Raw genomic sequence first — 12484 nt, forward strand, 5'->3', positions numbered from 1 at the left:
ATAAAACATAAATAAAACATTAAAAAATATAAGTTGAGTACATGTTGTATGACAGATTACTATGGACTCCATGTTTGAAAATGCTTCCGTAATTTCCCAGGGGGAAAATCCAACCACCAAGCAGAGGTCCTCCTCCCCTTGGCACGCTGTAGGGGCTAGGGGCGTGGCGTGCCGGTTTTCTCTTTAACCGCAGTCGTGCGGGGGGAAGGAACGACCCCGCGCCCGGTAACCGACACGGGAGCGGCCCCTGCTCTGCCCGCACCGGCTGCTCGGCGCCGCCGCGGCCCAGCCCCGCTCTTCAGCCGCCCCGCCCACCGACGCCGCCGGCCCCCCGCTCCCCCGCCGACCCGCACCGGCGCTGCCCGGTCCCGGCTCGGGAAGGGCCGCCGCCGCCCGCCGCCGCCCCCCGGAAGCTCCCGCCTGCCCGGGCCACGGCGGCTCGGCCGCCGCAGGTGAGGCCGCCTGGGCGGGGCGGCGCAGGTGCAGGTGCCGAGGGCGGCCGGGCGCGGAGCGGGGCGCAGCGCCGGGTGCTGCCGGGCCCGGTCCTCACGCACTCTCCGGCGGGACCGTCCCTTTTCCTCCGCCCGGTGCCCGCCGCCCTTTGGACTGCGCGGCGGCTTCCTCCCGTCGGGTGAATGCCAGGCGGCCGAGCGCGGCCCGGGAGCTCCTGACGCCGGGCCGAGCGCCAGCCATGTCGCGGAGCGCCGGCTCGGAGGGCGGGCGGCCCGGCGGGTCCCTGCTGCCCCGTAGGGCCGGCCCGGGCTCCCCGCTCGCCGGGGACGCGCAGCCGGGGTCCGCCGCCCCCTTGCCGCCGCCCCCGCTCCCGCTGCAGCCCCCCTTCGGCCCCGAGGCCTGCCCCGGGGAGGGCAGCCCCGGCGCCAGCGGGCCGGCCGAACTCAAGCCGGTCCGGCGCTTCATCCCGGACTCGTGGAAGAACTTCTTCAGAGGGAGGCGCAACGACGGCTCCAGCTGGGACGGCACGGCCTCCGACATCAGGTACATCTCGGACGGGGTGGAGTGCTCGCCGCCGCCCTCCCCGGCCCCTCTGCGGCCGGGGCCCCGGTCGGTGCCCGGCTCCTACAAGGATCCTTACGGAGGCTCGGGCGGGAGCTACAACTCGCGGAAGGAGGCCGAAGCCATGCTGCCCGGGGACCCCCTCGGGTCGCTGGAGCGCCGCGCCGCCAGCGGCCAGACGTACGGCGAGCGGCTGGAGGCCTACAACCAGCGCTACGCCTACATGAAGTCCTGGGCCGGCCTGCTCAGGATCCTCTGCGCGGCCGAGCTGCTGCTGGGCGCCGCCGTCTTCGCCTGCGTCACGGCTTACGTGCACAAGGACAACGAGTGGTACAACATGTTCGGGTACTCGCAGCCCTACGGCTACGGGGTGGGCAGCGCCTACGGAGGCTACTCCTACAGCGGACCCAAAACACCGTTCATCCTGGTGGTGGCGGGCATGGCGTGGATAGTCACGATAGTGCTGCTGGTGCTGGGCATGTCGATGTACTACCGGACCATCCTCCTCGATTCCAGCTGGTGGCCTCTGACCGAGTTCGGAATTAACGTGGCCTTGTTCTTGCTGTACATGTCGGCTGCCATAGTGTACGTAAACGACACCAACCGCGGTGGGCTCTGCTATTACCCCTTGTTTAAGACGCCGATAAATGCATCCTTTTGCCGCGTAGAGGGAGGTCAGACAGCAGCGATCATCTTCTTGTTTGTCACAGTGATCATCTATCTAATTAGCGCGGTGGTTTCTCTAAAGTTATGGCGGCATGAAGGAGCTAGGAGGCACCGGGAATTAATGGAGCGAGAGGTAAGTCGTTAATTAGCGGTTTGTATCTACTGGGCATGGAGCGGTGGGGAGCAGCTGTAAGATCTCTCTGTGCCACAGATGGGGTCGGATCAGGTGTCCTCTCTGCAGCAGGTCCCTGGCCTTTGAGGGTGGACTTTCACCAGTCTTAACAGTATTTGAGATTGCCAAATGAAAGGCTTTTTTTTAAGATGTCTGATGCAAATTCTTGGAGGTTTTGGGGTTTGATTTTTTTAATTCGCTTTGGTAAGGAGCTGGCTCTGTTCTCCTTGTAATGCTCAGCTCTCTTCCTGCGTCAGCCGAGGAACTGCTTCCTGGTGTGTGTTTTCCAAACAAAGGAAGGAATGAACAATGTACTTGTTCAGCTCTTCAGCGGGGTTAGGCTTAAAGCCACCTCACATCTATATGAAGACTGTGCTTTCAGCAGGTTCAGTGCTAGCGTGAAGAACGTGAAATACTTACTTTTACTTTGCAAGCAAAACTCCAGGCTACTTCTTTATGTCTTTTCAGTTTTCCTTACAATAGGTATCGGAAAATAATAGTAATAACAGAGTTGGCGAGATTTTAATCAACTTCATCTTTTTCACATCAAGTATGTTGCGTTGCTGCACTTACCCTTACTAGATCGCATTCAGTACTCGCCTGGTTAATGATAAGATGTAATATAGAGACTTACCACTATCAACTAGAGAATTCAAAGTCATTTGTGTAAAACCTCTTTCCCGTGAAACCACCACCAAAGAAAACCTTTAAAAAATTAATAAAACTTAACATAGCATAAAAAAATTAATGTACGTGAAGCCTATGTAAGCCTAACTGAAGGAGGGGTCGCATTTTAGTGATCTTGGTAGGAGAGAGTGAGCTTAAAGTTGCTTTTCCTCTGCTCTGTGACTGCAGTCTCATTCGCAGCATTTTCATTTAATGCTGGTTTCCATTCCACCATCTTGCATAAAACTGAGACTCCCCGTTTGAAGAGTACATTGCAGCTCTTTGATAAAAGTTTTTTAACCAACTTGTAGTATGTCCTGCAAGAATGAGGTGGTGGCTGGAATGATACAGAAGGTGTTCAATCACTCTTCCCTGTGACTGTCCACGTTCTTTTATTCCTGTTGCTTAATACTTCTAAAGGGAATACTTTTATAATATAGGTTAGGCTTTAGAGAGTGCTGTGCAAAACAGCTGCTGGTTGAGCTACCAGTCAGTGCGCTGTCATGTTTTCTAGGCAATGAATTAGGCTGCAGAGTGTCAGTGAGTTAATACCAGCTGGAATGTGAAATAATAAAGGAGACTGGGAACTGGATGGAGTATTTCCTGCAAGCTGTTCCTTACAGCTATGCCCTGGGAGATCCTGTCATTGTTCTGGGTTTTGGGTGGTTGTTTTCATTCCACTGTTCTTAAACAGTCTCTAAATCAACTTATCTGAAAATATTGCTTATGATAAATTTCATCATACATAAATATAAATGTGATTCTCTGTACAGCGTGATTTTGAAAAAGTTTACATTTTAAGAGTCTGTGCTTTTGCGTACTATTTTTGCTGAAAATAAAACTTACAGTTCTTTCTGTTTTTTCATAGATGAAAACACAGTCCTCTTTTCCAGAAAAGAAGGTAGGAAATGGGAATTTATTCTTCTGTTTAGTGGTATTTCCAAATGGTTGTTCTTTTTCTTGTGACTATTTTGATTGACCTATCTTATTTACTCATTTGGCTTGGAAGAGGTTAGATTTAATGCTTTAAGGTAGTCTGGACAACATTCTCCTACCTAGAAGATTCGGAAGAAGCTTGTAAAGGAGTTACTCCTCGTTAGGCTGGGTTATAAAGTTTACTGTAAATAGCAAATCTGATGACTGCCTCTGTGTGTGCTTTTACCCTCTTTTGTGAAGTGACAAGTTCTGTAGCATTTATCACAGAGTTGGCAGGCGTGGCTAGAACAGTAGGTCATCAGATGGGTTGTAGGTTTTAGAGACTCTCTTTCCTCCTGGCTGGTTGCTTAATTTGGAGGATAGCCAGTGGAAGCACAGTGGTAGGTGCTCTGTGAGTTCCGCTTATTCCTGTGTCTCTGAGACTGCCCCAAGGACCTCCTTGCCGGTTTTGAAGTATCAGCAATTTTAGTGCTTCTGCCACACAAAGATGTGGTTGCATACACTACAAAGATTGTATAGGGTCTTAACAGCAGATGTTGATGATTTCCAGAGAATTTATAGTGTACTTATTTCAGTCTTAAATGTCTCCTGTTTAAGATACTGTGAATTTCCTACCACTGTTTTCTCTGTTGCTTCAGTACTGGATCAGGATCCTTTTTTATGTGTTCCAACAAGACTCCATGTGCTTTTATTTCTGGATCAAGGGATAAATTGTGCAATAGGAAACCGGGGAAAAAGGGAGCTCCAGAGAACTGAGTGATTCCTGTTCTTTCACAAATTAAGTGGATATCCAAGGAAACTTCCTTAAATTATTTTTTTAAGACATACAAGACAAATCTTTCCAAGCCCCGAGAAGTATTTATCTGTCACTGGTACCGCTGTTAGGACAAACTGAAGATGGATACTGTGTGAGAAATGTTACTGTAACTCTTTACTAATCTTCTAATTACAATAAGGGTTGTAAGAAATATCTATGATTTGCTTCCACTGCTGCTCAATACTTGTATCTCTGTCTTCAAATGAGTTGGGTGTTTTGTAGTTTATGCATATTGCATTTGAAGTAAAACTGACTTCATTAAGAACTACTTATTTTTCTTTTAAAACAGTATGAAAGTGATGACAGACCAAGAGAAGAGGTCACTTACAGGCAGCTTAAATCAGTGGAAAGAAAACCGGAACTACTTAATGGTCATATACCTGCAGGCCACATTCCTAAACCTATAGTGATGCCAGACTACCTAGCGTAAGTGACTTGACTTTGATGAACAGACTTAGTGGAAAATACTTGAATGATGTTTTTCACTCAGCATTTCTCATACGTACACTCATGGATTCTCTGCCGTGCATGTGCTATGGGAACTCATAATTCTTTATTAAGTTAATGTTAAAAATAGAGAGGATGGGGGCTGGTATCAATGATATAGAGCCACTAATACACATAAAGAATCTTAAATTTAAAAGAAACAACCGAAACCTCAAATATTAAAGCAGAACGTTATAATCTAGCAAGTACAATAACTGCCAAAGGAACAGAAGACCATCACACAGACAACTGGGGGGGAAAGGGGGGACCAAAACAAACCATGGGAAATTACTTGGCTTTTTAGGCCCTGAAATTTGACTACCCTTGTACTGTCTCAGTGCTAAATCTATAACATGCTCCCTTGTAAAGGGCAGGCCTTTTCATGGTGAAGCATGAGATCATGGATTAATTTTTATACTATTTGCCATAGACTAGGGCACAAACTGAAACACAGGAGGTTCCACCTGAATATTAGGAAAATCTGTTTCATTCTGAGGGTTAGCACAGGTTGCCCAGAGAGGTGATGGAGTCTCCGTCCTTGGAGATATTCAAAAGCTGTCTGGACATAGTCCTGGGCAACCAGTTCTAGGTGGCCCTGCTTGAGCAGGGGGCTTGGACCAGATGACCTCTGGACTTCCCTTCCAATCTCAACCATTCTGTCATTCTGTGATTTCAGTGCTTTACATACATGCAAATTGCGGCAGGTTATGAGATTAGCAAACAATACAGAAATACACTATCAAGGTGAAGGGTCCATGTGTTTGTCAAAGTCCTATCTCTAAAACTAGTCCTTGAATTATTTTTTTTTTAAGGAAATACCCAGCAATTCAAACAAATGAAATGCGAGACCGGTACAAAGCAGTATTCAATGACCAGTTTGCTGAGTATAAAGAACTGTCTGTGGAAGTACATGCTGTATTAAAAAAGTTTGATGAGCTGGATGCATTGATGAGACAGCTTCCTCACCATCCTGAAAGCATATATGTAAGTACCTATGAAATTGCATCATGGAAAACAGGTGTGGTATTAGGCGGTTTCTGACTGTCTTTAGCAAGGGCACCATGTCTTGTAATGCTGGCGGTGACCTGGTAGGAGACCAAGTTTCCCCAAATATGTTATTTCTTGTTTGGTCATCAGTCGAGGATACCAAGTTGCAATTAAGTTGTATACATGTTTTTCTGGGTTGTTTTTTTTCATGCTAGTAGCTTTCAAGTTCGAGTGAGTTACAGTTAATGTACTTTCACTAGTTCTCAAGTACAAGATTTGCAACTAAAATGTTACAACTAGAATGGATTGATCAAATGAGAATTTTACTTCTGACGAGTATTTTGTAGAATTTATACGAAGACATGGAGCACACTCCAAGTGTTTAAAAATGTGTGGTCTCTCTCCTTAGGAACAGGAAAGGATATCAAAAGTTCTGCAAGAATACAAGAAGAAGAAAAATGTGAGTGTTTTCAGCTTTACATTGCTAGTGAATCTAATGAATAGCAAAGAGAGTGTAAATAGCCAATATGTCTGATACTAGGTACAATTCAGTAGCTCAGGGTATTCGTAGCTACTACAGGGCTTTGTATATTTTGTCTTTTAAAACTTTGGCAAAGTTAGGACACAACCCACTCCACTCATGCCAACAACCTCTTTTGAGAATAATGGTTCCATTAGGCAGCTGTCAGAAAAACCCAACCACAACAATTAAGTGTTTTCATCTTCTGAGAGTATGTCTCATCTCTTAGCATTCTGCATTCAAAAGATTGGTTATTTTTTTGGGATCCAGTTCATTTATATTCACTGACTGACAGCCAACAGATGAGTTAACAACAGAAAACATAGTCTTACCCTTGAAAAGAAGTTTTGTCTAAGTTCCATGCCACAACAAAAATACAGACTTTCAAAGCGTAATTTTCAGTGTAATCCAAGAGGTTTCACTTTGTCATTTTTAAATGAAGGCAGTAAATGTGTACCTGTGTTCCCTTAAAAACATAATACATTACAAATACCTTCCCCCCTCCATGGAATTGAAATTTTGTGTCCATGTTAGTTAAACTTCATTGCTTTTTTGGGGGGAGGGGTTTATCAGACATACCACAACACACCTATAAAATCTAAATGATGTAGTAGGATATCATTTATATTTGCAGATTTCTGTTTAAAAACTGCTCTGTTTACTAAGTAACTACAGCATATAAAAGCAGAACCTATTTTTCCAGCCTTTCATGAAGGAAGGGGAAGCAGGAAATAAGAAATCATGGCCAAGGAAAAAGAGTGTGATTTTCAAGAATGTTTATATACTGTCCTTAATCAAGAACATAATTGATAACAGACTATTCTTGGAAAAGTCTGGAAGTGCAATATATTAATGTAAAGGTTTTTGTATTTTTGGCAGGATCCTGCATTTCTGGAGAAAAAGGAGCGTTGTGAATACCTAAAGAATAAGCTTTCTCACATAAAACAACGAATTCAGGACTATGATAAAGTTATGAATTGGAACGTAGAAACTTAGCTATGCCTTCATGTTGTGGATACTATTTTTTAAATCGATATATGTATTTTAAACTATTTATTTACTCTCAGAGGAGTACACCTATGGGGATTGCTTAATCACTTTGTCACTTATTTAGATGTTGTACATTACGTAGGTTTTGTATGGAGATCCAATTTTAAATCAATGTAAGGAAGTTATCAGATAAGTTTAGAAAGCCCGTGCTAACATTCTGCTTTTATTAGACAGTGCACAGCCTGGCCTCTTAAATATGAATACTGTATTTGAAAATACTGTATTAGCAAACTTGTGAAGCCCACCAGAGAAAGCAGTTCTAAATACCATGTCAAAAGTTTGCACAGAAATGCTGTTAACAATTTCAGATTTTATTTATAGGTGACATCTTAATGATATCAGAAAGAGTTGAGCCGTTCTTTCTGGCTGGGGTTTGGTGGAGTGCTTAATCATATTGAATAGTTTTGGCAGGTCAGAAATTAGTTTAATAAGACTTTTTGTACTGTATTTCCAAATGCTCTGCTGTATGTCAGAACTTACCTGGAATTTCACCCCAAAGATGCAAAATAACTTCCTATTTAAGCAACCACGGGGGGTGGGGGTGGGGAGTGGTGTAGGTTTTTTGTTTGGGTTTTTTTTTTTATTCCCCTCTTTAGAGGTGATGCAACAAATTTATACGTGGCCTTAAGGAATAGAGGTACAGGATAAGACTCATGTTAGTGTTCCATTAGTGTTGCTATAGGCCAGTATGCTCTGCATACCTTTTCTGGGTCATTTTAGTAGGAATCCATGGGTTTAAAGGCAAAATACTTCGTTCTTCATCAGCAAGTAACAGGACTTTTTGTCTAGGCAGCAGCTGCTTGTGAACTTGGCATTCAAAGAGCAAGCATGGCAAAATTAATCCTCATTCAAAGTATAAATTATTAGTATCCTTTATAAGGCCAGGTAAAACGTTTTAATAGACATGCTTTCCAGAGCACATCTGCATAAATTCAATATATATTTTTATATTTTATCTTGGGGATAACTTTGTATATGCAAATGTTTTCATAAGCCAGTAAATTTTCTCTTTGTATCCTTTTTCACATCTTTGTTTACTTTTTTAACTTACTAAAATTGTTAGAAGCATTGATAGTTTCTTTGTACAGTTTTCCACAACTGCAATTTGTCTGCTCTGAAATATATTTTAATTTGAAAACAAAACAAAACACCAGTGAAGCTATGTTATTCTATTGCTTATAAAGGCATTTTGTTAGAAAAAGGTGCTCTGGTTACGGTTATTTCAAATTTTTGTTAGCAATCGTTTTTTCTTTAAAAGAAAGTTTTCAACTTCTGCCTTAATTTAAAGGCAAGACATTACGAAAGCTGTTTCCAGTTAAGAACAGTGATGTTAGTACCACCTGTGTTCTTCAGTACTGGAAATGCATTAATATACCTCACTCTGGTAGTTATATCCCTTCTGAATTTTGAGGCCTTATCGTTCACACTGCAATCCTGATGGCTATACACCCACTTTCATATTTATAAAGTTGACATTCCAATTTTATCAGCCACTTCATTCCAAGAGTTTTAGTGGATGAAGTAAATAACACAAGACACCATGGGAACACAGAGAATTTGAAAACTTGGCACCTCTTCATTTAAAAGCCTTCAGTCTCATCTACCTGGAAGGTGTCCCAATACTTTCATCACTCTGAAATCAGATGCCAGTCAGTGCTATCCCTTGTTCTCCCTCTCTTTTCAGGTGCCTCTCTCTCTGGTTCAGGTTTCTAGTCTTTTCAAAGACGAGGAAGCCTCTCTACCTTATAAAGGAGCTGGGCCAAGTGTTTTATACCTATTGTGCTGTATACTTGTTAAACTTTTCTTTCTAAGAGAGGTCCTTGTCCAAGTCCCTGCAATCTAAATGACCTCTCACTGTTCACCCAGGTTTCTCATTTTTTCTCAGTGGAAGTTCTGGGCATTGCATCAGTACCAGGAGAAGAAGATTAATCCAATTTTAAGGATCAACTGATGTTTATAAGTGCTAAAAAGAAGCTGACTCTGATGTTTTCTTTGAAAGATGCACAGTCCATACCCTTAATAGGTCTTCCTCCCATAGGACACTGAGACCCAGCTCCTTGCTCCCTTTGGCAGTGGTCTGAGTTTCAGTCTCTGAGAAGCTGGCTCCTGGGCCCCCAGACAGTGCCTGTATAGCCTCTGCAGAACCATCGTGCTTCTCCTTTCCTGCAAAGTTTCCAACAAATGGGTTGTGAAAAGGGGATGCTGTGCCTGTGGCTGGAACGAGGAAATAAACCAAGCAGAGACAGCTGTGTGTGGATCGCTCCACCTTTCCCAGCAAGGTGCAGCCGAGTGGATTTTCCAAAAGCTGGGGAGACAAGATATGTAGGAATACTCCCTCCTGCCAGCCTTTTGGGTTTCAAATAGGATTAGTGCAGTGGATAGCAGTGGGGCATGCTAAGCACGGAGCCCTAGGAGGTGGCATTTACTTTGCGGCTTAGGAAGTCCAGCAGGGCAACACATCGCAACCGTTCCAGTAAATGACTTGCTCAGTCCTGGATCTGTTACAGACCTCAACACTGCTAAGCCGGCACTTCGGTGTGTACAACTGCTGAGGCAGTTTTGCTCTAGCCTATTGCAGGACTGAAAAGGGTCTTGTCGACAGTGCTCTGAATGTGCCAAAGAAAAAATACTAGTCTAGGAAACATTTTTATCGTTCAGAGAAACTGAGATTAATGAAATAAGAATTAATGGCTGGGAGTTGAAGCCAGTCAAATGCACGACAGAAGTTAGGAGGAAACTGAGTGAGAATTAGATACAATCAGAACTATCAGGGAAAGTGGTCTCTTGATATCCTTAAAGAATAGAAGGTATACTTCAGACAAAAATAAAGTTATTAGATGATTATCACCTCGGTCTCTCTATGCAGCCTCTCAAGTCTCAACTCTGTGAATTTACATTGTTGCATGCACATGTAAACCGCCTGCTATGTGATCTTACCCGTGTGACTGCGTTTTTGCAGAAGGTAGTTAACATTTATTTGAATCCTATCAAGTAATATTGCCCTACATCAATGGGCATACAGCATCCACTTTCAATTACAGCCTGCCCTCAGGCACTGAAGGGTACAAGTTCTTGTTATATATGCTCAGTCTTCCTCTTAGAAAATGCCTGTCTGGCTCCACAGATCTACAAAGGGAAATGTCCAAGAGACTACCAGTTTCCAGGAATAGAATAGTTTTCAAAGTGGACTTGAATGAATCAATGAAAGGGGTTTTTTTTTGTCTTAATAAACAGCTGGATATCCTTGATCAAGATAACTGTGGCATACTCTTTACTAATCGGTACATTTTTGCAGGGCAGATAAAGCAGTGCCTAACAAATGTAACCAAAAGTTTGTATCACGTAGTAGGGTGGACTAGCTTTCGTGACAGCATATCAATTAAAAATACTTGTGGCAATGAAAAACCTAATGGATTTGAAATTGTAGAAGAAGCTATCCAGTATTTAGCTAACTAATCTCAAAATTGTGGTGGGATTTGAAGTATTCGGACAATTATAATCTACAAAATGATTGTATATTGTGCATTCCCATCCAGCATTGAAATTCTTGGCCTTGACAATAAAAAATACTGTTTTTCTGAAAGAAGTCTCATTTCTCTCTTCTTCTATGAAAATTGTCAGCTTGCAGCCATTTTTCCATTTCAACGTTTTATAAATTGGATTTTTTCTTTCTTAAGAAAGGATGGCATGTGATCTAATGGGAGTAGATCAAACTACAACTTTATTTCAGTTCCTAGAAGCGAATCTTGACTTCGTAAACTAAAGAATTCCCCTTTTTCCATCTTCAGTAGTTTTCATTGCTTTCCTTCAAAATATCTTGGATTTTTCCCAGGTATGGTTTAATTGAAAGCGAATTCATTTCTCCTCTGTTTCCCCTATATTTATAAATTGCTCCTAATAAATGCAGCAGGCTGACGCATACCGAAGCAGTAAGCTTTTCCCCACTCCTATTTAAGGAAATGTTACTCCTGTTTAAATGTTTTCTTCCTCATTTATTGTCTTACTGGGATGCAGAGTGACACCCCTTAGAAACGGATGCTCGGCAACTTTCCTGTAATTCAAGAGGTCAAACCCAGTCTTGGCACACTTCCACTGTATCCAGTAAAGTTATGATTGCTCTGCAGAGAAATTGGCTAAAACTACCTCTAGCTTTATTGGGCTGATCCTCACTGTGATGCTTATGAAATGTAAACTCTTGGTGACATGAGAGGGATCAGTGCTGCTCGGAATTACTTTAGGTAGAAGCAAAACATAATCACGTAACATCAAAATACCTGAAACTAATTTGTTACCTCTTTTTGTATTTTGATGTTTATCTGAAAAGATCTCAGACTCTTTCTGTACGTGAAAGAGTATACTCTTGCGTAACTGCATTTTCTTTTTGCTTGTGTTGTGGGAAAGCAAACATTTGCAAGCTTTTAAAACGACATATGACTTTTCACCCTAACAAAATAAATAATTTGAGACATTTGTACAGTTCTAGAACCTGCCCTGTAATTCTGTTTAAATATAAAGACCCTGTGGAATTACCAGAACTTGTAAAATGGCTATGATGTATTCTTTCATCCTGAAAGATTGCTTATTGCCTACTATTCCTAAAATATATGCACTCTGTAGATGTCATTGAGTTTCTTCCTCTCTACCTATAATTGAGTAGTTACAGTAATTTTCCTTTTCTACCTCTGTGTGTAGTATTCTGTTCTGGAGCTACATGAAAATTATATGTATGCATGTGTAAATTATATGTAAGTATTTTTTTTCTTTTTTACAGCAGAATGTTTCATAGTTCTGATCCTGTTTTTCTGTTAGCGAGTTTGTTCTGCTAACAAATCTGTCCTTCTGTTCCCTTGTACTCTTGTATTTGTCTTTTTTCCCTGCTGCCTCATTCTCACAAAGGCCAATCCATCCTATAGCAACATCTTGTCACTGTGTCTTCTTCTCAAGTACTCTGACATTAATCCATACAACTGAAAATGCTTTTCTTGTATTTAAACAGACCATCCTCTAGATTTAACAACATGAACTAGTTGCTGTTGTAAACTCCTGAATGTAGGGACCACGCTGTGCTTCATTTGGCATCAACTGGTATGGTATTACTGCAGAATTGTTTGTCAATTTCTGGGCATAGCGAAGTAAGGGTAATAGAAGAAAGTTACGTTTCCATAGTTAA

General features: G+C 42.6%; 1 protein-coding gene across 1 annotated transcript; it reads left to right on the forward strand.

The window, feature by feature from the left end:
* Positions 1 to 691: 691 nt before the first annotated feature.
* Positions 692 to 7260, forward strand: MARVELD2 (MARVEL domain containing 2; the record flags this gene model as incomplete). Its single annotated transcript, XM_082336086.1, has 6 exons — positions 692 to 1813; positions 3387 to 3419; positions 4561 to 4697; positions 5570 to 5741; positions 6154 to 6204; positions 7144 to 7260. 6 exons carry the CDS (start codon positions 692 to 694, stop codon positions 7258 to 7260), a joined length of 1632 nt encoding a protein of 543 aa, XP_082192212.1.
* Positions 7261 to 12484: the final 5224 nt, after the last annotated feature.

The sequence above is a fragment of the Platalea leucorodia genome (genome assembly GCF_965183815.1).
Source record: "Platalea leucorodia genome assembly, chromosome: Z".
NCBI lineage: Eukaryota > Metazoa > Chordata > Aves > Pelecaniformes > Threskiornithidae > Platalea > Platalea leucorodia.